This window comes from Schistocerca nitens, chromosome 3 (genome assembly GCF_023898315.1).
Source record: "Schistocerca nitens isolate TAMUIC-IGC-003100 chromosome 3, iqSchNite1.1, whole genome shotgun sequence".
NCBI classification, from domain to species: Eukaryota; Metazoa; Arthropoda; class Insecta; order Orthoptera; family Acrididae; genus Schistocerca; species Schistocerca nitens.
The window spans coordinates 763827267-763852487 of NC_064616.1; the positions used below are offsets into that span (position 1 = coordinate 763827267).

Below are 25221 nucleotides of genomic sequence, written 5' to 3' on the forward strand. Positions count from 1 at the left end.
AAATAGAATCCATATTATGTATTCGTGGAATACTACAGGGTGTTTGATGAAGATTCATCCGATTTAAAAAGACTACATCTTCTGTGTGAAGGATGATAGGAGCTTGTGGTAAATTTTAAGTTAGACGTAGGAACTACAAGTTTGTATTTTCAAAAGAACCATAAGATTTTTAGTGTATATATTTTACACCCATACACGTAGAATGTAGGAGGGGGGATCTTGCAACTGCCTATAGGAACAAAGCTATCATTTACCTTTCACAAATGTTGAATTTGCACTCCACATGGCACACGACAAACATCCAGATGACGGACTAACTTGTTGGTTCAAATGGCTCTGAGCACTATGGGTCTTAAATCTGAGGTCATCAGTCCCCTAGAACTTAGAAATACTTAAACCTAACTAACCTAAGGACATCACACACATCCATGCCCGAGGCAGGATTCGAACCTGCGACCGTAGCAGTCGCGCGGTTCCGGAGTGAAGCGCCTAGAACCGCTCGGCCACCGCGGCCGGGACTAACAACATCTCAGACGGGTATATTAATGAAGGAAAGTAGCGATCACTATAGCAGTTTGGTTTATTATCATAGGACAATAAATAAAATGATTTACCCACTGAATCAAGAATACGAACATTTAATAAATGGACAAAAGATTGTAATTATGAACTGTAGCCTTGAGGCAGGTAAGAGGTCACATGAAAGCATAGTGTCAAACATGGACAATGACTGCATAAATAGTTAGTAATTTGAAGAGACAACCATGGAAAAGCAAGGACGAGCACCAACAGATTTGCCAAAGCACAATAATGGGTGCAATTAGCAGGCTACAGATGTTAAAACTGTGCAATAAAGCCCTGGTGCATATTAAGTTGCTTCATGTTCCCCTCGCCTCGGTGATGACATCAACAGCTTGTGCTTACCACTCTTAAATAGTGTGAGTATAGAAGGGGGCTGCAGTAGCGACTGTAAATTCTGAGTTCAGCTCGACATCTGTACTCTGTTCTTAGTCAGAGAAACTTAGCTGGTTCTACCAGCATAGGAGCCTCACTGGCCAATCGCAGCAGACCTTGCAAGTTTCGACCAGTAATAATTTTATAAACAAGTTTAACAAATTTCTGCTCTCAAAGATTTTGTCATGGTTAATCGATAATGTTGTGGCACAGGAAGGAAAGCAGTACCTGACAGGTTTCCAAAACAAGCCAAACAAAACCCTTGCAATTAAAAACATATGGAGAAGTGTACCTTCTACCGAAATCATTATTGTGAGCCAATCACAGTTCCTATTATTTAGTTGTAAAAGAACATTTCTGCGTGGTGCAGCTATGGACAACGGCCAGTCCCATAGTCTCAAGTTCTGAGTGTTACACCTGGTTTTCAGCCAAAAGGTTTCCTTCTCGCACCTCGCACAATGTAGTTCTGTGGAATGCAGGCCTTCCACCTACGCGCCTGCTCTGCAGAGGTGGGACACTATGACTTCCCTGTTCTATACCTGCTCAGTGGCGGCTATCAGTCCCAAACAGGCTTGTGAGAGTCTAAGATAACCTCCCTGTCACGAGCCAGCTAAAGAAAGCTTCCAAGGCTGCAGAAAATAATAACCCTCCCTCACTGTAATAAAAGGAAATATGAAGAAAAAATAATTAACTGTGCAGTCATTGGCAGTAGTGAATATTGTTCACAGTTCTTATGCAGCCCTACAGAATCGACTATACTGTCTATTGGGACGAGCATATTACATTACAGGATCGGACACACGACAGTTTGGGGCATAAACTGCCACATAATAACTGGCACCAAGTTTCATCCTCTTCCATTCCTTTATCCATAAAAACACACACCCAGCACTACAACGTACAAAGCTGTCGTCCATACAGCACAGAGACACACCTGACTTTTCATAACAGGTCAGCAGAAGGCAATCGCAAACCACCTTCACTAGGATCTTGCCTTGAATGGCGATGCAGGATTCCTGCCTCTGCTCCCTTATACCCATTTCCTGAGTATGGACTATTTTAAAAATTTATGTTCACGCCATGAGAAGTCTGTTGTCACAGGGACATGACTAGAGCAAAGTTCTCTGTGAACATGCACAAAACGACTAGCGAAGCCATTGCGGCTACACCAGTCTCCATATTGTTAGCGTGATAAGTGGGCCAATGATGGTTGTACCGGCAGTAGCGCCAGCGTCAACAGATACTCCTACAAGCTGCTGTGACACCTCTTGTCATGGTGGTAGTGGGTGGACCCTTTCTCTAAATTTAAGGCATCGCCTTGTTGGTTCGAGCAGATGCTGCGTTTTCCACGAACTGAATTGTCTCAAGAGGCTATAGTCTAATTTTGAATAGTTATCTGGCGTATAAGCCGGATTTTCCTAGGCACAAAAATGATGCATAGTACAAAAGGGAAGGGTGTCTTGCTTCGGTAGGGACGCAAAACTAAAATACGTAGCGCACTTTAAAAACTGTCTTGAAAAGCTGTCGAATCCACCACTACACGAAGATGAAATAGATATATTCTTCAAACCCATGGCTATGATCGTGAAACAACTTTAGCCAAATCCCATTACGCAGACGAAGATCGGAGTTTTCCAAATCGTCACAGAGGGAGAAGCGTTAAATCATGTTTCAATGCGATTCTAGTTCCGCTACTGTGAATTACTATGAAAGTCATTCGTCCTCATAGCACTCATCAGCACCGTTCCTCAGGTCAGACACTGGTACACCTGCAACACCTCTTAGTGAAGTAACTCAAGTGACATTGTCACTTAGGCACTCGGATTTTCGTCAAATGAGCAGTACTAATACAACAAATATTACGAAAAAGACAATGTTTTGTATAAAATTCCATACTTCACGTGCCCCCCCCTCCCTCCCCCCCTCCCCCCGTGAACCATGGACCTTTCCGTTGGTGGGGAGGCTTGCGTGCCTCAGCGATACAGATAGTCGTACCGTAGGTGCAACCACAACGGAGGGGTATCTGTTGACAGGCCAGACAAACGCGTGGTTCCTGAAGAGGAGCAGCAGCCTTTTCAGTAGTTGCAGGGGCAACAGTCTGGATAATTGACTGATCTGGCCCTGTAACACTAACCAAAACGGCCTTGCTGTGCTGGTACTGCGAATGGCTGAAAGCAAGGGGAAACTACAGCCGTACTGTATGGTTAAATGATGATGGCATCCTCTTGGGTAAAATATTCCGGAGGTAAAATAGTCCCCCATTCTTATCTCCGGGCGGGGACTACTCAAGAGGACGTCGTTATCAGGAGAAAGAAAACTGGCGTTCTACGGACCGGAGCGTGGAATGTCAGATCCCTTAATCGGGCAGGTAGGTTAGAAAATTTAAAAATGGAAATGGATAGGTTAAAGTTAGATATAGTGGGAATTAGTGAAGTTCGGTGGCAGGAGGAACAAGACTTTCGTCAGGCGAATACAGGATTATAAATACAAAATCAAATAGGGGTAATGGAGGAGTAGGTTTAATAATGAATAAAAAATAGGAGTGCGGGTAAGATACTACAAACAGCATAGTGAACGCATTATTGTGGCCAAGATAGACAAGAAGGCCACGCCTACTAAAGTAGTACAAGTTTATATGCCAACTACCTCTGTAGATGACGAAGAAATTGAAGAAATGTATGATGAAATCAAATAAATTATTCAGATAGTGAATGGAAACGAAAATTTAATAGTCATGGGTGATTGGAATTCGGTAGTAGGAAAGGGGAGAGAAGAAATCGTAGTAGGTGAAAATGGATTAGGGCTAAGAAATGAAAGAGTAAGCCGTGTGGTAGAATTTTGCACAGAGCATAACTTAATCATAGCTAACACGTGGTTAAAGAACCATGAAAGAAGGCTGTATACATGGAAGAAACCTGGAGATACTGACAGGTTTCAGATAGATTATATAATGGTAAGACAGAGATTTAGGAACCAGGTTTTAAATTGTAAGACATTTCCAGGGGTAGATGTGGACTCTGACCACAATCTACTGGTTATAAACTGTAGATTAAAACTGAAGGAACTGCAAAAGTGGGAATTTAAGGAGATGGGACCTGGATAAACTGAAAGAACCGAAGGTTATACAGAGTTTCAGGGAGAACATAAGGGAACAATTGACAGGAATGGGGGAAAGAAATACAGTAGAAGAAGAATGGGTAGCTTTGAGGGATGAAGTAGTGAAAGCAGCAGAGAATCAAGTAGGTAAAAAGACGAGGGCTAGTAGAGCTCCTTGGGTAACAGAAGAAATATTGAATTTAATTGATGAAAGGAGAAAATGTAAAAATGCAGTAAATGAAGCAGGCAAAAAGGAATACAAACGTCTCAAAAATGAGATCGATGGAAAGTGCAAAATGGCTAAGCAGGGATGGCTAGAGGACAAATGTAAGGACGTAGTGGCTTATCTCACTAGGTGTAAGATAGATACAGCCTACAGGAAAATTAAAGAGGCCTTTGGAGAAAAGAGAACCACTTGTACGAATATCAAGAGCTCAGATGGAAACCCAGATCTAAGCAAAGAAGGGAAAGCAGAAGCGTGGAAGGAGTATATAGAGGGTCTATACAAGGGCGATGTACTTGAGGACAATATTATGGAAATGGAAGAGGATGTAGATGAAGATGAGATGGGAGATATGATACTGCGTGAAGAGTTTGACAGAGCACTGAAAGACCTGAGTCGAAACAAAGCCCCGGGAGTAGACAACATTCCATTAGAACTACTGACAGCCTTGGAAGAGCCAGTCCTGACAAAACTCTACCATCTGGTGAGCAAGATGTATGAGACAGGCGAAATACCCTCAGACTTCAGGAAGAATATAATAATTCCAATCCCAAAGAAAGCAGGTGTTAACAGATGTGAAAATTACCGAACTATCAGTTTAATAAGCCACGGCTGCAAAATACTAACGCGAATTTTTTACAGACGAATGGAAAAACTAGTAGAAGCCGACCTCGGGAAAGATCAGTTTGGATTCCGTAGAAATATTGGAACACGTGAGGCAATACTGACCTTACGACTTATGTTAGAAGCTAGATTAAGGAAAGACAAACTTACGTTTCTAGCAGTTGTAGACTTAGAGAAAGCTTTTGACAATGTTGACTGGAATACTCGCTTTCAAATTCTGAATGTGGCAGGGGTAAAATACAGGGAGCGAAAGGCTATTTACAATTAGTACAGAAACCAGATGGCAGTTATAAGAGTCGAGGGACATGAAAGGGAATCAGTGGTTGGGAAGGGAGTGAGACAGGGTTGTAGCCTATCCCCGATGTTATTCAATCTGTATATTGAGCAAGCAGTAAGGAAACAAAAGAAAAAAAAGAGTAGGTATTAAAATCCATGGAGAAGAAATAAAAACTTTGAGGTTTGCGGATGACACTGTAATTCTGTCAGAGACAGCAAAGGACTTGGAAGAACAGTTGAACGGAATAGATAGTGTCTTGAAAGGAGGATATAAGATGAACGTCAACAAAAACAAAACGAGGATAATGGAATGTAGTCGAATTAAGTCGGGTGATGCTGAGGGAATTAGATTAGGAAATGAGCCACTTAAAGTAGTAAAGGAGTTCTGCTATTTTGGGAGCAAAATAACTGATCATGGTCGAAGTAGAGAGGATATAAAATGTAGACTGGCAATGGCAAGGAAAGCGTTTCTGAAGAAGAGAAATTTGTTAACATCGAGTATAGATTTAAGTGTCAGGAAGTCGTTTATGAAAGTATTTGTATGGAGTGTAGCCATGTGTGGAAGTTAAACATGGATGATAAATAGTTTGCACAAGAAGAGAATAGAAGCTTTCGAAATGTGGTGCTACAGAAGAATGCTGAAGATTAGATGGCTAGAGCACATAACTAATGAGGAGGTATTGAATAGGACTGGGGAGAAGAGAAGTTTGTGGCACAACTTGACTAGAAAAAGGGATCGGTTGGGAGGACATGTTCTGAGGCATCAAGGGATCACCAATTTAGTATTGGAGGGCAGCGTGGAGGGTAAAAATCGCAGAGGGAGACCAAGAGATGAATACACTAAGTAGATTCAAAAGGATGTAGGCTGCAATAGGTACTGGGAGATGAAGAAGCTTGCACAGGATAGAGTAACATGGAGAGCTGCATCAAACCAGTCTCGGGACTGAAGACCACAACAACAACAACACTTGACTCGCTGTATAAAACTCACTGGAAGCTATGAAAGCTGCTTTGCGTTTGTGTGTAGCTGAGGTTTTTGTTATGTGTTAAAGACTTGTAAAATGTTTATTTTTTCATTGAATTTCCTGCAAATAATAAATAAGTACTACTAACTGCTATAAAAAATATGCTTTCACATAATGAACTTTGCGGACAGCACGTCTGCACTGAATAGTCAATGAGCTTACAGTTTTATTTTCTGTGAAAACACAAATGCGCTATGTATTTTACTTTTGCGTCGCTGCAAACGCAAAACGCCCTGTCCTGTCCGCACGGCACAAAACACCTCTTCCTAGGAAAATCCGGCTTAAAGGCTCATGTTGCGACGTTCTCGCTACAAGTACTAAATGCAGGCAGCCGCCACAGCGCCCCACTTTCCACGGCGACAGAAAATCGCTTTATCATCTTTATCTCCCAGAAAGTCAACGGGAAACGTTTGAAATTCACGTGTGGTTAAGTCATTAGAGTATTCCAAAGCATCTAAAAAGAACTACATTTAACTGTAATTGGGAACAGACGGTTTTTTTTTTTCATTTTTTAAACATATGAAATTTTCTCGCCCTTGAAATACCTTCATACTAATCACGCCATATCGCGAAAACTAGTGGACTGAATGAAATATTTGTTTCCTTTGAATACAAAAATATCTCGAGCAGCAATTCAATTTTCGACATTCCTGTCTGAATGTGGTATGTATAACCTTTAGATTATTTCTCTGTTTTCAATGTTTATCTTGTAACAAGTATGGGATACGAAATATGTACCGACTACAAGTATCACGTAAACATTCCGAAATTGATGTATGGTATAGCTGTCTATTGTGTCCCCCTTATGCCACTAAACGGTACACGTAATCCCCTACTACAAAAGCTCATAGGGAACTGGTAAGCACATTGCTTTGTGCAGTGGAAAATAGTAAGAGCTGACAGTGCCTAGATCCCGTTGGCGTATTGGTGACTGGAACATTGCAACCCGGTTCCTATCAAATGTCAACTACACTATTGGCCATTAAAATTTCTACACCACGAAGATGTCGTGCTACAGACGCGAAATTTAACCGACGGGAAGAAGATGCTGTTATATGCAAATGAATAGCTTTTCAGAGCATTCACACAAGGCTGGCGCCGCTGGCGACACTTACAACGTCCTGACATGAGGAAAGTTTCCAACTGGTTTCTCATACACAAACAGCACTTGACCGGCGTTGCATGGTGAAACGTTGTTGTGACGCCTCGTGTACGGAGGAGAAATGCGTGCCATCACGTTTCCGACTTTGAGAAAGGTCGTTTATAGTATCACGACACTGCTGCTCGCGTTGGACGAGATCCAATGACCTGTTATCGGAATATGGAATCGGTGTGTTCAGGAGGGTGATACGGAACGCCCTGCTGCATCCCAACGGCCTCGAATCACTAGCAGTCGCGATGACAGTCATCTTATCCGCATGGCTGTAACGGATCGTGCAGCCACGTCTCGATCCCTGAGTCAACAGATGGGGACAACAACCATCTGCACGAACGGTTCGACGACTTTTGCAGCAGCATGAACTATCATCTCGGAGACCATGGCGGCGGTTACCCTTGACGCTGCACCACAGACAGGAGCGCCTGCGATGGTGTACTCAACGACGAACCTGGCTACACGAATGGTAAAAAGTCATTTTTTTCGGATGGTTCAAATGGTTCAAATGGCTCTGAGCACTATGGGACTCAACGTCTGAGGTCATTAGTCCCCTAGAACTTAGAACTAGTTAAACCTAACTAACCTAAGGACATCACAAACATCCATGCCCGAAGCAGGATTCGAACCTGCGACCGTAGCGGTCTTGCGGTTCCAGACTGTAGCGCCTTTAACCGCACGGCCACTTCGGCCGGCTTTTTCGGATGAATCCAGGTTCTGTTTACAGCATCATGATGGTCACATCCGTGTTTGGAGACATCGCGGTGAACGCATATTGGAAGCGTGTATTCGTCATCGCCATACTGGCGTATCACTCGGCGTGATGGTATGGGGTGCCATTGGTTACACGTCTCGGTCACCTCTTGTTCGCATTGACAGCACTTTGAACAGTGGACGTTACATTTCAGATGTGTTACGACCCGTGGCTCTACCCTTCATTCGATCTCTGCGAAACACTACATTTCAGCAGGATAATGCACGACCGCGTGTTGCAGGTCCTGTGCGGGCCTTTCTGGATACTGAAAATGTTCGACTGCTGCCCTGGCCAGCCCATTTCTCCAGATCTCGAACCAATTGAAAACGTCTGGTCAATGGTGGCCGAGCAACTGCCTCGTCACAATACGCCAGTCACTACTCTTGATGAACTGTGGTATCGTGTTGAAACTGCATGGGCATCTGTACCTGTACACGCCATCCAAGCTGTGTTTGGCTCAATGCGCAGGCGTATCAAGGCCGTTATTACGGCCAGAGGTGGTTGTTCTGGGTACTGATTTCTCAGGATCTATGCACCCAAATTGCGTGAAAATGTAATCACATGTCAGTTCTAATACAATATATTTGTCCAATGAATACCCGCTTATCATCTGCATTTATTTTTAGTGTAGCAATTTTAATCGCCAGTAGTGTACTTTAAATAGGACTGTTGAGAGCACATGTTTCAATATTATGGGTGCATTCGATAAGCAATGCATCATATTTTTTTCTGAAGGCAGGTTGGTTATGTTCGTGATTCCAATACACCATATTATTCCCCACTCTTTTGGCTACAAAACGCTATTTTTCAACATAATGTCCGTTCAGTGCGACGGCCTTAGCGCACCTTACTGGGAGGGCCTGTACGCCCGCATGGTACCATCCTACTGGTCGGCATCGCAGCCAACGACTTGCTGCATCAATAACCTTCCCATCATCTATGCAGTGCTTCCAGCAGAGTGCATCCTTCATTGGGCCAAACAGTTGGAAGTTGGAGCGTACATCTACATCTACATCTACATGATTACTCTGCAATTCACATTTAAGTGCTTGGCAGAGGGTTCATCGAACCACAATCATACTATCTCTTTACCATTCCACTCCCGAACAGCGCGCGGGAAAAACGAACACCTAAACCTTTCTGTTCGAGCTCTGATTTCTCTTATTTTATTCTGATGATCATTCCTACCTATGTAGGTTGGGCTCAACAAAATATTTTCGCATTCGGAAGAGAAAGTTGGTGACTGAAATTTCGTAAATAGATCTCGCCGCGACGAAAAACGTCTTTGCTTTAATGACTTCCATCCCAACTCGCGTATCATATCTGCCACACTCTCCCCCTATTACGTGATAATACAAAACGAGCTGCCCTTTTTTGCACCCTTTCGATGTCCTCCGTCAATCCCACCTGGTAAGGATCCCACACCGCGCAGCAATATTCTAACAGAGGACGAACGAGTGTAGTGTAAGCTGTCTCTTTAGTAGACTTGTTGCATCTTCTAAGTGTCCTTCCAATGAAACGGAACCTTTGGCTCGCCTTCCCTACAATATTATCTATGTGATCTTCCCAACTGAAGTTGTTCGTAATTCTAACACCCAGGTACTTAGTTGAATTGACAGCCTTGAGAATTGTACTATTTATCGAGTAATAGAATTCCAACGAATTTCTTTTGGAACTCATGTGGATCACCTCACACTTTTCGTTATTTAGCGTCAACTGCCACCTGCCACACTATACAGCAACCTTTTCTAAATCGCTTTGCAACTGATACTGGTCTTCGGATGACCTTACTAGACGGTAAATTATAGCATAATCTGCGAACAACATAAGAGAACTGCTCAGATTGTCACCCAGGTCATTTATATAGATCAGGAACAGCAGAGGTCCCAGGACGCTTCCCTGGGGAACACCTGATATCACTTCAGTTTTACTCGATGATTTGCCGTCTATTACTACGAACTGCGACCTTCCTGACAGGAAATCACGAATCCAGTAGCACAACTGAGACGAAACCCCATAGGCCCGCAGCTTGATTAGAAGTCGCTTGTGAGGAACGGTGTCAAAAGCTTTCCGGAAATCTAGAAATACGGAATCAACTTGAGATCCCCTGTCGATAGCGGCCATTACTTCGTGCGAATAAAGAGCTAGCTGCGTTGCACAAGAACGATGTTTTCTGAAACCATGCTGATTACGTATCAATAGATCGTTCCCTTCGAGGTGATTCATAATGTTTGAATACAGTATATGCTCCAAAACCCTAGTGCAAACCGACGTCAATGATATAGGTCTGTAGTTAGATGGATTACTCCTACTACCCTTCTTAAACACTGGTGCGACCTGCGCAATTTTCCAGTCTGTAGGTACGAGATCCAAGCTGTAGGGTGGATGAGGAAGAACAGTCCAATGAAGTTTAGTGAACTCCCTGCTCAAACTTTTGTAAGGCCTTGTGCTGTCATGGAGAAGGAGAAGTTCATTTGCATTTTTGTGCGACTAACACGCTGAAGTTGTTTCTTCAGTTTCCTGTTGGTAGCACAATACACTTCAGAGTTTATCGTTGCATCATGAGGGATGAGGAAGGTCATAAATAGATTAACACCTTCAGATTCCCAGAAGACCGTCGCCATGACTTCACCAGCTGTGGGTGTTGCTTTGAACTTTTTCATCGGAGGAGAGGTGGCGTGGCGCCACTCCATGGATTACCGTTTTGTTTCCGGTTCGAAGTGATGAACCCATGTTTCGTAGGCTGTGATGATATTCGACAAGAAATTGTCACAGTTAGCTTCGTAACGCCCAAACAGTTCCGCACAGATGGTCTTTCGCTGTTGTTTATGGACATCTGTCCAGCGGGCAGACACCTATGGATAATCCCAACTGGCGGACGAGTGTGTCAACATTACCAACAGAGATATCCAGTTATTCAGCGATGGGTTTTATTGTGATCGATGGATCACCTCGAGTGAGAGTGTCCACACATTCCAACATTGCAGGAGTCACAGCGGTCTGCGGCCATCCGGCACGTGGGAAGTCGTGCACGTTTGTGCGACCTTGTTGTAGTGTGCACGTTTGTACGACCTTGTTGTAGTGATGAGAGACGCCTCGCCCAACGACTCATCGTGCTTTTGTTCACTGCCAGGTCTCCGTGGCCATTCTGCAACAATGATGCTCTGATTTTCCGCAAAAAAAAAAAAAATCAATGACACATCTTCGTTACAGACGCCATTTTGAAAGCTACGTATAGCGCAACCACCTATAGGAACTTCATGAAACTATAGAGGCTCAAGCGGAAATATTCTACGATGTCCCACAGCAATTTCCGCATTTTTTCAGCTGAAACTGCCCGAGAAAATAATGTGTTGCGTTTATTACCGAACACCCCACGTACTACCTGCTCTACACTACTATCGAAGACGTGAAAGTGCTCGTAGGCTGTTATCTGACAGTTCACATGGACGTTGCATGCGGATGCATCGATAAACATCGCAGTTATTTTTCCACTTACCTTGTAAAGATGTTCGTCCCTTAGAGCAGAAGTAACTCATGGCCGTAGGTCCTCTTGTATGTTCACTGATCCTTGATGACAAAAAGAGTTGCTGTAATGATTTAACCCGATATTTGACACCACACTGGCAGTGATTACGTGCACAGTTCTTATTGGATCTCTATTAGGCACAAATATTGGACAATGTTTGGAGCAAATGGAAATCATGATAGCAACCTAGCGTACCGAAATAATTTCACGCGAAATTAACACATATATGATTAATAGGCAGTATAGACACAATCTTGACACTTAAATGAGAATTACTCCTAGTACAGCACAAGGCATCGTTTAAGTCTGAATCCGTGCGCCTCTGATACCCCACTTTGTTCTTTACCCACTGTGTCGTCAAGTTGCACAGGGAATTTTCTTCATCTCCATGCAAGTGAATCTTTAAAGTAGCCATTGAGAGACCTGAAACGTGTTGCTGCGTACACTTTCACGTGATTGTCCACGCATTCGCTGTATACTAACGACGCAGCATGCCACCCAAAATCCCCACGTCATCGGGGTCCACGTAGTCAATCGCACATTGTAGGACGTTGTTTACCTTTGCGTGTTTAATGTAACCCAAAACTAAAATATCGATTTAAATTTCATGATAAAGTGAGAGCATATGACACTGTAGACAGTGATCCGTCTGTCGGCTGGGGACATTCAGCTCGTCGGCTCCCTCGGTGCAATTCAAGAGGAGTAGGATATGTGCCGGCTCCCCCTACTTTCCGTCATCCAACACAAACATGACACCACACTACTCACACCCATTACTGTCACCTACACTTATTAGATACACTTAAATGCTCACCTCTCACATTTCGCAAAGGAACTGTGCAATTCTGCGTAAAGGACAGGAAAACATTTCCGATCAACTTTTTTAACGCATTTTCACTAGCTCACTTTCTTGTCTGTCTGTCTGTTCGGTGCAAAGTTTTTAATTGATTTTAAACTAACTTACCGATGCGGGACACACTTGAAATTTTAAACATAGCTCAGAAATGAATGGGAATGCAATACTGACTCTCTTGTCTGTCCGTTCGGTACGGGTGGGAGGTGCGAATGAAAAATGTTGGTAGCACCTGACATCTCGGCCGACCTGTATGAATCATACGTTGTGTGGGGATTATCGGAATTTATTTCAGGCGGTATGGAGCAGATTGGAACGACTGAACAGATAGAGTGGGATAAAAGATTTAAAGAAAGAGGGGGAGAAGGAGATGTGTCCAACACATGTAGCAAATGCGTACACGGGCGATTTCGAAAACGACGGATCGTTCTAAGAAAATGTTATAGGTGAAAAGTTAATATCAGTAAAGGAGACATCTGTCTCTGCTACGACTGGCCAGCTCCTAACCACCCTACCTGCGCGAGCGACGTCAGCTTCGTATTTTGAAATGGGAATCCCCCATGTTACTGAATATTCGGATTCTATGCCAGAAAATACGTACTATTTACTCAGACCATTGCCTTATGGTCACGGCAGATGGTTCTGTAATCTATAAATATCCTGTGTGCGACTTTTTGCAATTAAGATTCAAATGGTTCAAATGGCTCTGAGCGCTATGGGACTCAACTGCTGTGGTCATAAGTCCCCTAGAACTTAGAACTACTTAAACCTAACTAACCTAAGGACATCACACACATCCATGCCCGAGGCAGGATTCGAACCTGCGACCGTAGCAGTCGCACGGTTCCGGACTGCGCGCCTAGAACCGCGAGACCACCTCGGCCGGCTGCAATTAAGAACACACGTATCTAATTGTACATTTCATTTACCATGTGAATTCAAATACAGGGAGATGTAAACAGGCAGAATACGGCGCTGCGGTCGGCAACGCCTATATAACACAACAAGCGCCTGGCGCAGTTGTTAGATCGGTTACTGCTGCTGCAGTGGCAGGTTATCGAGATTTACGTGAGTTTGATCGTGGTGTTATAGTCGGCGCACTAGCGATGGGACACAGGGTCTCCGAGGTAGGATAAAGTGAAGATTTTCCCTCTCGATCATTTCACGGATGTACTATGAATATCAGGAATCCGGTAGAACAAAAAATCTCCGATATCACTGCCGTCGGAAAAAGATCCTGCAAGAACGGGACCAACGACGACTGAAGAGAATCGTTCAACGTGACGGAAGTGCAACCCTTCCGCAAATTGCTGCAGATTTTAATGCTGGACCATCAACAAGTGCCAGCGTGCCAACCATTCAACGAAACATGATCGATATGGGCTTTCGGAGCTGAAGGCCCACTCATGTACCCTTCATGACTGCACGGCAAAAGCTTTGCGCCTCGCCTGTGCCCGTCAACACCGACATTGAACTGTTGATGAGTGGAAACATGTTGCCTGCTCGGACGAGTCTCGTTTCAAATTGTATCAAGTTGATGGACGTGCACGGGTATGGAGACATCCTCATGAATCCATGGATCCTACATGTCAGGAGGGGACTGTTCAAGCTGGTGGAGACTCTGTAATGGTGTAGTGCCTGTGCAGTTGGAGTGATGTGGGACCCCTGATACGTCTAGATACGACTTGAAACGTGACACGTAGATAAGCACCCTGTCTGATCACCTACATCCATTCATTTCCATTGTGCATTCCGATGGACCCGGGAATTCCAGGAGGACAATGCGGCACCCGACACGTTCAGAATTGCTACAGAGCTGCTCCAGGAACAGTCTTCTGAGTTTCCGCTGGCCACCAAACTCTCCAGACACGAACATTACTGAGTATATCTGGGATGTATTGCAACGTGCTGTTCAGAAGAGATCTCCACCCTCTCGTCCTCTTACGGATTTATGGGCAGCCCTGCAGGATTCATGTCAGTTCCCTCCAGCACCGCTTCAGACATCATTCAAGTCCATGCCTCGTCGTTTTGAGGCACTTCTACGTGCTTAAGGGGGCTCTTCAGCCCAAATGTAAGCCTTTGAGTTCTAAGGTTGATATTTATGTCCGAAACTTACTTTAGTGCTGCAAATTTGATTGTACAGTTCAATATGGCAAGCCGTTTCATTGATTAGGAACTACGTTTAGTGTGATACAGGAACAACGGCGTGGCTGTAATAGTTTTCTGTTGTCATCGAGATGCTTGATTTCGGTGAGTCCCCTTGTCTCTCACCATTTGGGTGCTTGGTTTCGTTGAGTATCCATGGCAGGTGCGTCCGTCACTATCACTTCATGGGCATTTTACCTTATTACAGTCGTTGTGCTTTGTATTTCGTTGGTAGCCGCGTTGGACGCAGACACACAGGGAAATCAGTCACCCTGCTGACAGGGTTCTAGGATGGCCACCGAGATCAAGCATTCCGATGGTTTCAGAAGTCACCACAGTGAACACCACAGGGACAGAAAAATACGTTACCATATAAGTAGCTTATTTGTCAGAAATTTCAATGTCTAGCCAGATTATTTGTACTGTAAAATCACATTTCCAACACTCAAGTAATGTTTGAAATTAGTATCAACCGTTAGAACACAAAGATTTACATTAACAACACAAATGAAATATAGAATCAGATCTGTCTGGTCTTAATTGCGAAAACGGGCACACTTGATATTTGTCGATTACAGCGCCATCAACATCATCTACAATGAATGGGAGGCAATGGATTTCCCCTTTACAAATATTAACTTATCACCTAGAAAAATTTTTAGTACAATGCGTCTTATATATATGGGTGAACATTAATAAAACCGAAAAACTGTAGTGACAGATGCCTGACACTAGAAATGGAGGAAGAAAGGTCCTATGGACATGTGTACCGAAATGGAGGTGCGGGTACGAAACAAAAAATCGTCCCGGAACGCAGTACAGAGCTGCATCGGATCCACGTCATAACATATATTCAAAGTGGCCTCCGTGGGATTGCATGTGAAAGTAATAGTAGCGGTTGCCATGCAGGATACACTTAATCGTACTTTGGCTTACACCATGTTGGCGGGACACTTGCCTGGAGCTTGTATTAGGATTCGTGTCAATATCAAATAGAACCCGGTCTTCCGAATTTGGTGTACTCACAGTTCGCCGCCTCCCTGCACGTTCGTCTATCTGAAAGGATTTATTACCACACAAGCCCCCAAAAAGGGCTTGAAATATTGTGTGATGTGGTCAGTGCTTGTGAGGGTACTTGTTTTGGTGTAGCCTTGCTGCCTCCAGACCGTTTCCATCTGCTTGGCCGTACACAAACACCTTCTTGGCTTCTTCCCGACGTAAATACTGGACAATTGTGCTGCTTACAGTACCCAGCATCAATTACACAATCTGCAACACACACACGGCACGTGGTCAGCGCCATCACCCGTGACAACGATGCATTTTCGGACACATGTTCATACGACCTTTCTTTCCCCATGTACATTCAGGAATCTATCTCTGTTGTTTGTCGGTTTATTAATCTTCATGGGATGAATCACCTAAAACATGCACCGCTAATGTTGCGGAGATAGGAAGATAGTATTTTGAAAAGTTTCCACATTGAAATTTCTTTGTACCATTGAACCTGCGTAGTTATTAGGTACGATATTGTTTTATCTATAATTAAGGTGAGGACGTCCAATTTATCGCCTCAGTTAGGATGCAGACTACACTTAAACTCTTCGGGAAATCGGCGAAATGTCGCGCGTGACGAGGATAATGGGCAACGGACGCTACATAAGTATTGTGTGGATAAGTTTAGAATTTGGGTCTGTCAGGAGGCGTGCTAGTATAGTCTGTGCAGTTGCGATGACCATTGTGTCTGGGTGGCATAGCGGTCAGAGCGTATGCGTAGTAAGCCGGAGACTTAGGCTCGAATCCCAGTTGTTGTTGTTCTGGTCTTCAGTCCTGAGACTGGTTTGATGCAGCTCTCCATGCTACTCTATCCTGTGCAAGCTTCCTCATCTCCCAGTACCTACTGCAACCTACATCCTTCTGAATCTGTTTAGTGTATTCATATCTTGGTCTCCCTCTACGATTTTTACCCTCCACGCTACCCTCCAATACCAAATTGGTGATCCCTTCATGCCTCAGAATATGCCCTACAAATGGATCCCTTCTTCTAGTCAAGATGTGCCACGAATTTCTCTTCTCTCCAATTCTGTTTAATACCTCCTCATTACTTATGTGATCTACCCATCTAATCTTCAGCATTTTTCTGTAGCACCACATTTCGAAAGCTTATATTCTCTTCTTCTCTAAACTATTCAACGTCCCCGTTTCACTTCCATAAATGGCTACACTCCATACAAATACTTTCATAAACGACTTCCTGACACTTAAATCTATACTCGATGTTAACAAATTCCTCTTCTTCAGAAACGCTTTCCTTGCCATAGACAGTCCACATTTTATATCCTCTCTACATCGACCATCATCAGTTATTTTGCTCCACAAATAGCAAAACTCATTTACTACTGTAATCGTCTCATTGTCTAATCTAATTCCCTTGGCATCACCCGATTTAATTCGACTACATTCCATTATCCTCGTTTTGTTTTTGTTGATGTCCATCTTATACCCTCCTTTCAAGACACTGTCCATTCCGTTCAACAACTCTTCCAGGTCCTTTGCTGTCTCTGACAGAATTACAATGTCATCGGCGATCCTCAGAGTTTTTATTTCTTCTCCATGGATTTTAATTCCTACTCCGAATTTTTCCATTGTTTCCTTTACTGCTTGCTCAATATACACATTGAATAATATCGGGGATAGGCTACAACCTTGTATCACTCCCTTCCCAACCACTGCTTCCCTTTCATGCCCCTCGACTCTTATAACTGCCATCTGGTTTCTGTACAAAATGTAAAGAGCCTTTCGCTCCCTGTATTTTACCCCTGCCACCTTTAGAATTTGAAAGAGAGTATTCGAGTCAACATCGTCCAAAGCTTTCTCTAAGTCTACAAATGCTAGAAACGTAGGTTTGCCTTTCCTTAATCTATTTTCTAAGATAAGTCGTAGGGTCAGTATTGCCTCACGTGTTCCAAACTTTCTACGGAATCCAAACTGATCTTCCCCGAGATCGGCTTCTACTAGTTTTTCCATTCGTCTGTAAAGAATTCGCGCTAGTATTTCGCAGCCGTGACTTATTAAACTGATAGTTCGGTAATTTTCATATCTGTCAACGCCTGCTTTCTTTGGGATTGGAATTATTATATTCTTCTTGAAGTCTGAGGGTATTTCGCCCATCTCATACATCTTGCTCACTAGATGGTAGAGTTTTCTTAGGCCTGGCTCTCCCAAGGCTGTCAGTAGTTCTAATGGAATGTTGTCTACTCCCGGGACCTTATTTCGACTTAGGTCTTTCAGTGCTCTGTCAAACTCATCACGCAGTATCTTCATCTACATTCTCTTCCATTTGTATAATAGTGTACTCAAGAACATCACCTTTCTATAGACCCTCTATAAACTCCTTCCAAATTTCTGCTTTCCCTTCTTTGTTGAGAAGTGGGTTTCCATCTGAGTTCTAGATACACTCCTGGAAATTGAAATAAGAACACCGTGAATTCATTGTCCCAGGAAGGGGAAACTTTATTGACACATTCCTGGGGTCAGATACATCACATGATCACACTGACAGAACCACAGGCACATAGACACAGGCAACAGAGCATGCACAATGTCGGCACTAGTACAGTGTATATCCACCTTTCGCAGCAATGCAGGCTGCTATTCTCCCATGGAGACGATCGTAGATATGTTGGATGTAGTCCTGTGGAACGGCTTGCCATGCCATTTCCACCTGGTGCCTCAGTTGGACCAGCGTTCGTGCTGGACGTGCAGACCGCGTGAGACGACGCTTCATCCAGTCCCGAACATGCTCAATGGGGGACAGATCCGATCTTGCTGGCCAGGGTAGTTGACTTACACCTTCCAGAGCACGTTGGGTGGCACGGGATACATGCGGACGTGCATTGTCCTGTTGGAACAGCAAGTTCCCTTGCCGGTCTAGGAATGGTAGAACGATGGGTTCGATGACGGTTTTGATGTACCGTGCACTATTCAGTGTCCCCTCGACGATCACCAGTGGTGCACGGCCAGTGTAGGAGATCGCTCCCCACACCATGATGCCGGGTGTTGGCCCTGTGTGCCTCGGTCGTATGCAGTCCTGATTGTGGCCCTCACCTGCACGGCGCCAATCACGCATACGACCATCATTGGCACCAAGGCAGAAGCGACTCCCATCGCTGAAGACGACACGTCTCCATTCGTCCCTCCATTCACGCCTGTCGCGACACCACTGGAGGCGGGCTGCACGATGTTGGGGCGTGAGCGGAAGACGGCCTAACGGTGTGCGGGACCATAGCCCAGCTTCATGGAGACGGTTGCGAATGGTCCTCGCCGATACCCCAGGAGCAACAGTGTCCCTAATTTGCTGGGAAGTGGCGGTGCGGTCCCCTACGGCACTGCGTAGGATCCTACGGTCTTGGCGTGCATCCGTGCGTCGCTGCGGTCCGGTCCCAGGTCGACGGGCACGTGCACCTTCCGCCGACCACTGGCGACAACATCGATGTACTGTGGAGACCTCACGCCCCACGTGTTGAGCAATTCGGCGGTACGTCCACCCGGCCTCCCGCATGCCCACTATACGCCCTCGCTCAAAGTCCGTCAACTGCACATACGGTTCACGTCCACGCTGTCGCGGCATGCTACCAGTGTTAAAGACTGCGATGGAGCTCCGTATGCCACGGCAAACTGGCTGACACTGACGGCGGCGGTGCACAAATGCTGCGCAGCTAGCGCCATTCGACGGCCAACACCGCGGTTCCTGGTGTGTCCGCTGTGCCGTGCGTGTGATCATTGCTTGTACAGCCCCCTCGCAGTGTCCGGAGCAAGTATGGTGGGTCTGACACACCGGTGTCAATGTGTTCTTTTTTCCATTTCCAGGAGTGTATTTATGCAAGTGGTTCTCTATTCTCCAAAGGTGTGTTTAATTTTCCTGTAGGCAGTATCTATCTTACCCCGAGTGCTATGCGCCCCTACGTCCTTATATCGGTCCTCTAGCCATCCCTTCTTAGCCATTTTGTACTTCCTTTCGATCTGATTTTTGAGACGTTTGTATTCCTTTTTGCCTGCTTCAGTTACTGCAATTTTGTATTTTCTCCTTTCATCAATTAAATTCAATATCTCTTCTGTTACCCAAGGATTTCTATTAGCCCTCGTCTTTTTACCTACGTGATCCTCTGTTGCCTTCACTATTTCATCTCTCAAAGGTACCCATTCTACTTCTACTGTATTTCTTTCCCCCATTCTTATCAATCGTTTTCTAAGGCTCTCCCTGAAACACTCTACAACCTTTGGTTCTTTCAGTTTATCCAGGTCCCATCTCCTCAAATTCCCACCTTTTTACACTTTCTTCAGTTTTAATCTACAGTTCATAACCAATAGATTGTGGTCAGAGCCCACATCTGCCCCTGGAAATGTCTTACAGTTTAAAACCTGGTTCCTGAATCTCTGTCTTATCATTATATAATCTGTCTGAAACCTTCTAGTATCCCCAGGCTTCTTCCACGTATACAACCTTCTGTCATGATTTTTAAACCAAGTGTTAGCTATGATTAAGTTATGCTCTGCGCAAAATTCTACCAGGCGCCTCCCTTTTTCATTCCTTAGCCCCATTCCATATTCACCTACTACGTTTCCTTCTCTTCCTTTTTATACTATCGAGTTCCAGTCACCCATGACTATTAAATTTTCGTCTCCCTTCACTATCTGAATAATTTCTTTTATCTCACCATACATTTCATCAATCTCTTCGTCGTCTGCGGAGCTAGTTGGCATATAAACTTATACTACTGTGGTAGTCCGTAGCTCGTGGTCTTGCGGTAGCGTTCTCGCTTCCTGCGCACGGGGTCCCGGGTTCGATTCCCGGCGGGGTCAGAGATTTTCTCTACCTCGTGATGACTGGGTGTTGTGTGTTCATCATCATCATTTCATCATCATTGCCGTGTAAGTCGCCGAAGTGGCGTCAACTAAAAAGGACTTGCGATACGGCGGCCGAACTTCCCCGCAAGGGGCCTCCCGGCCAACAATGACATACGATCATTTCATTTCATCACTACTGTGGTAGGCGTGGGCTTCGTATCTATCTTGGCCACAATAATGCGTTCACTATGCTGTTTGTAGTAGCTTACCCGCATTCCTATTTTCCTATTCATCATTAAACCTACTCCTACATTACCCCTATTTGATTTTGTATTTATGACCCTGTATTCACCTGACCAGAAGTCTTGTTCCTCCTGCCACCGTACGTCACTAATTCCCACTATATCTAACTTTAACCTATCCATTCCCCTTTTTAAATTTTCTAACCTACTTGCCCGATTAAGGGATCTGACATTCCACTCTCCGATCCGTAGAACGCCAGTTTTCTTTCTCCTTATATCGACGTCCTCCTGAGTAGTCCCCCCGCCCGGAGATCCGAATGGGGGACTATTTTACCTCCGGAATATTTTACCCAAGAGGACGCCATCATCATTTAGCCATACAGTAAAGCTGCATGCCGTCGGGAAAAATTACAGCTGTAGTTTCCTCTTGTTTTCAGCCGTTCGCAGTACCAGCACAGAAAGGCCGTTTTGGTTAGCGTGACAAGACCACGTCAGTCAATCATCCAGACTGTTGCTCTTGCAACTACTGAAAAGGTTGCTGCCCCTCTTCAGGAACCACACGTTTGTCTGTCCTCTCAACAGATACCCCTCCATTGTGGTTGCACCTACGGTACGGCTATCTGTATCGCTGAGGCACGCAAGCCTCCCCACCAAGAGCAAGGTCCTTTGTTCATGGGGGGGGGGGGGGGGGAATCCCAGTCCGGCACAAATTTCAACTTTCCCCATTGATTTAATTGATTTAAATCAATGCCCACGAGCAGGCAATGTCTGTACTTTCTTTGTGCTTACTATGTTGTTATGTTTGCTTGCAGTGTGCTTGTGTGTTGCTTGAGTACACTGTGATATGCTAGTCAGTTAGTGTGTGACAGTCCAGGCAGCCGGTCGTGAGTGTACCATGGGAGTTATCAATGCAGAAAAAGCAGACATGCTCATGGTGTATGGAGAGTGTAGATAGATTGCTGCTTGTTCTTGTACAGTGCATGCAGCCAGACATCCCAATAGACGTCAACCATCTCGCCAAATACGTCTTCAACCAGTTACGTGAAATAGGTAGTGTAACACCTAGACAACGCATCAGAAGGAAACAACTGGCGATAGAAGAGGGAGAAATTAATGTTCTTGCTGCTGTTGGTCTGTTGACAGTCCCCGCTGGCTTCCTCAGGTGGAGCGTCAGCTTCTATGTAGCTCATGGTCCCGTTTTTCATAGACGGAACACTGGACGCGCACAAATATCGCAGTCTCCTGACAGATCATTTTCGGCAGATATTAGAACGCGTTCCTCTGCAAACTGGGATGAACCTGTGCTAGCAACATGATGGCTGTCCAGTCCATAGTGCACGAAGTACCTTAGTATGTTCTCACGAATTGTTCCGAAATCGTTGGACTGGACTCTGAGGACCTGTACCTTGGCCGGCCCATTCCCCGTCTTTGACGATTGTAGATTTTTTAATCTGGGAAAAGCTGAAAGACGCCGTCTACAAGGACATACTAACTACACCCGATGATATGCAACGACGTATTACTGCCCATTGCTCGGGCATCTCCGCTGAAATGCTAGTATGTGTGCAGCAGTCGTTCTACACCAGACTGGAAGCGTGTATTTCAGCTGCCGGTAGTCGTTATCAACACAACCTGTGATTGTCAGTTGTCACGTTACTGGTCAGAATCCACATAACTACTTTATGCACTTGTGCTGCGTCGGCCGCTGTGGCCGAACGGTTCTAGGCGCTGCTGCTATGGTCGCAGGTTCGAATGCTGCCTCCGGCATGGATGAGTGTGATGTCCTTAGGTTAGTTAGGTTTAAGTAGTTCTATGTCTAGGGGACTGATGATGACCTCAGATGTTAAGTCCCATCGTGCTTAGAGCCATTTGAACCATTTGAACTTATGTTGCTCTTTAGTGTGTGCTATCTGTACGGAGTCAGGAGTCTGTAAGGGGCTAGGAGAAATTATTTTACACTTCTTAGTTTGACTTGAAAACCATTATTTTAAATTTTTATTTTTAATTAAATAATTATTTTCTGTTTTTTACTTTTGTGTGTGTAAAATTAGACGACAGATTTTTGTAATTTCATATACAGAAGAGTAAAAAGCAGAAATAACTACTTAATTAAAAACAAATTTTTAATATAACACTTTTTTAAGTCAGTGCAACGATCTTGCCGCAGTGGATAAACCGGTTCCCGTGAGATCACCGAAGTTAAGCGCTGTCGGGCGTGGTCGGCACTTGGATGGGTGACCATCCAGGCCGCCATGCGCTGTTGCCATTTTTCGGGATGCACTCAGCCTCGTGATGCCATTTGAGGAGCTACTCGACCGAATAGTAGCGGCTTCGGTCAAGAATACCATAATAACGACCGGGAGAGCGGTGTGCTGACCCCACGCCCCTCCTATCCGCATCCTCCACGGAGGATGACACGGCGGTCGGATGGTCCCGGTAGGCCACTCGTGGCCTGGAGACGGAGTGCTTTTTTTTTTAAAGTCAGACGAGAAAGCGTAAAATAATTTCTTCTAGCTCCATACAGATTCCTAACCTGCAGAGATAGCTCTGAACATTTATGCTCGTGAATTTTTAATAGGTATGGCAATACTTTGTGGGTTACATGCTTTACATAACTGATTTACGAACAGTTTTCCTAACTATTATCAGTTTGCATGTGCCCCACGTTTATGTTCATAGCTATTAAAAATTCAAAAAAATTACCTGTATGGGGTTAGGAATCTGTACGGGTTAGGATAAATTATTTTATACTTTTTGGTCTGATTTAAAAAGGTGTTATATTATTAATTTATTTTTATTTAAATGCTGATTTTCCCATTCAGCAACATCTTTTCCTGTCTCATCACATCAGTGTCATTCTGCTGTGTGCAGGCGGACGCATCGATCACGCGCACCACTACAACAACGCGTACCGCGCGCTGGACGAGACGCTGGCGCTGGATGCTGCGCTGTCCGCCATCCTGCCGCTGGTGGACCTGCGCGACACGCTGGTCGTCGTCACGGCCGACCACTCGCACGTGCTCACCATGGGCGCGCTCAACGCGCCGCGCGGCAACCCCATACTCGGTGAGTTCAGACACAGTTTGGGAAATGGGGGAAAAAGGTAATCCAGAATGTATCTTTCACTCCCCAACAGAGTGTGAGCCGAACTGATAAATTCCTGGCAGATGTAAGCCGTGTGCCAGTTGGACACTCGTACTCGGAACTTCCCGTTACGTGGGCAATGTATCTACTGATGAGCAATACGGGCACGGTGGCGGTGCCTGGATAGCAAACGGCACGGTAGCTCAACGTTTTCGGCCAGGTGGGCTGACCACGCTCTGTAATTAAGTGTGCATCCATGATGTCTGATATGCGTCATGCGACATTCACACGTAAGCACTGACGAAAGCCGGCCGCGGTGGCCGTGCGGTTCTGGCGCTACAGTCCGGAACCGCGGGACTGCTACGGTCGCAGGTTCGAATCCTGCCTCGGGCATGGGTGTGTGTGATGTCCTAGGGTTACTTAGGTTTAAGTAGTTCTAAGTTCTAGGGGACTTATGACCTAAGATGTTGAGTCCCATAGTGCTCAGAGCCATTTGAACCATTTGAACCACTGACGAAAAATAACAAAAAAGCTGATAGATAGTACGAAACGGAAAAAGGGCAAAAAACATAGCTCACTCGGTTACAGCACTGTCCATGAAAGGCAAGGTTTCGGGCTCGAGTCCTGGTAAAGTAAACAGTATTTATCTACCAGGAAGTTTCAAAGCAGCGCAGACTAGGCTGCAAAGTTAATAATCTTACACGAAACAATCCCACAGCCTGTGGCTATGCAGTACAGTAACCGTACCCGAATTACACTGCTGGCCATTACAATTTCTACATCAAGAAGAAATGTAGGTGATAAACGGGTATTCATTGGACAAATATACACTCCTGGAAATTGAAATAAGAACACCGTGAATTCATTGTCCCAGGAAGGGGAAACTTTATTGACACATTCCTGGGGTCAGATACATCACATGATCACACTGACAGAACCACAGGCACATAGACACAGGCAACAGAGCATGCACAATGTCGGCACTAGTACAGTATATATCCACCTTTCGCAGCAATGCAGGCTGCTATTCTCCCATGGAGACGATCGTAGAGATGCTGGATGTAGTCCTGTGGAACGGCTTGCCATGCCATTTCCACCTGGCGCCTCAGTTGGACCAGCGTTCGTGCTGGACGTGCAGACCGCGTGAGACGACGCTTCATCCAGTCCCAAACATGCTCAATGGGGGACAGATCCGGAGATCTTGCTGGCCAGGGTAGTTGACTTACACCTTCTAGAGCACGTTGGGTGGCACGGGATACATACGGACGTGTATTGTCCTGTTGGAACAGCAAGTTCCCTTGCCGGTCTAGAAATGGTAGAACGATGGGTTCGATGACGGTTTGGATGTACCGTGCACTATTCAGTGTCCCCTCGACGATCACCAGTGGTGTACGGCCAGTGTAGGAGATCGCTCCC

The 25221-nt window shown here is 45.0% G+C and overlaps 1 protein-coding gene across 1 annotated transcript in view; it reads left to right on the forward strand.

Moving 5' to 3' along the window:
- The window catches only part of LOC126249419 (alkaline phosphatase, tissue-nonspecific isozyme-like), a 592519-nt gene extending 568691 nt beyond the window's left edge, over positions 1–23828 (forward strand). Inside the window, exon 6 of the mRNA XM_049951072.1 lies at positions 23593–23828. Within this exon, the coding sequence (XP_049807029.1) occupies positions 23593–23828 (236 nt within the window). The remainder of the gene's footprint in view (positions 1–23592) is intronic.
- The last annotated feature ends 1393 nt before the right edge of the window (positions 23829–25221 follow it).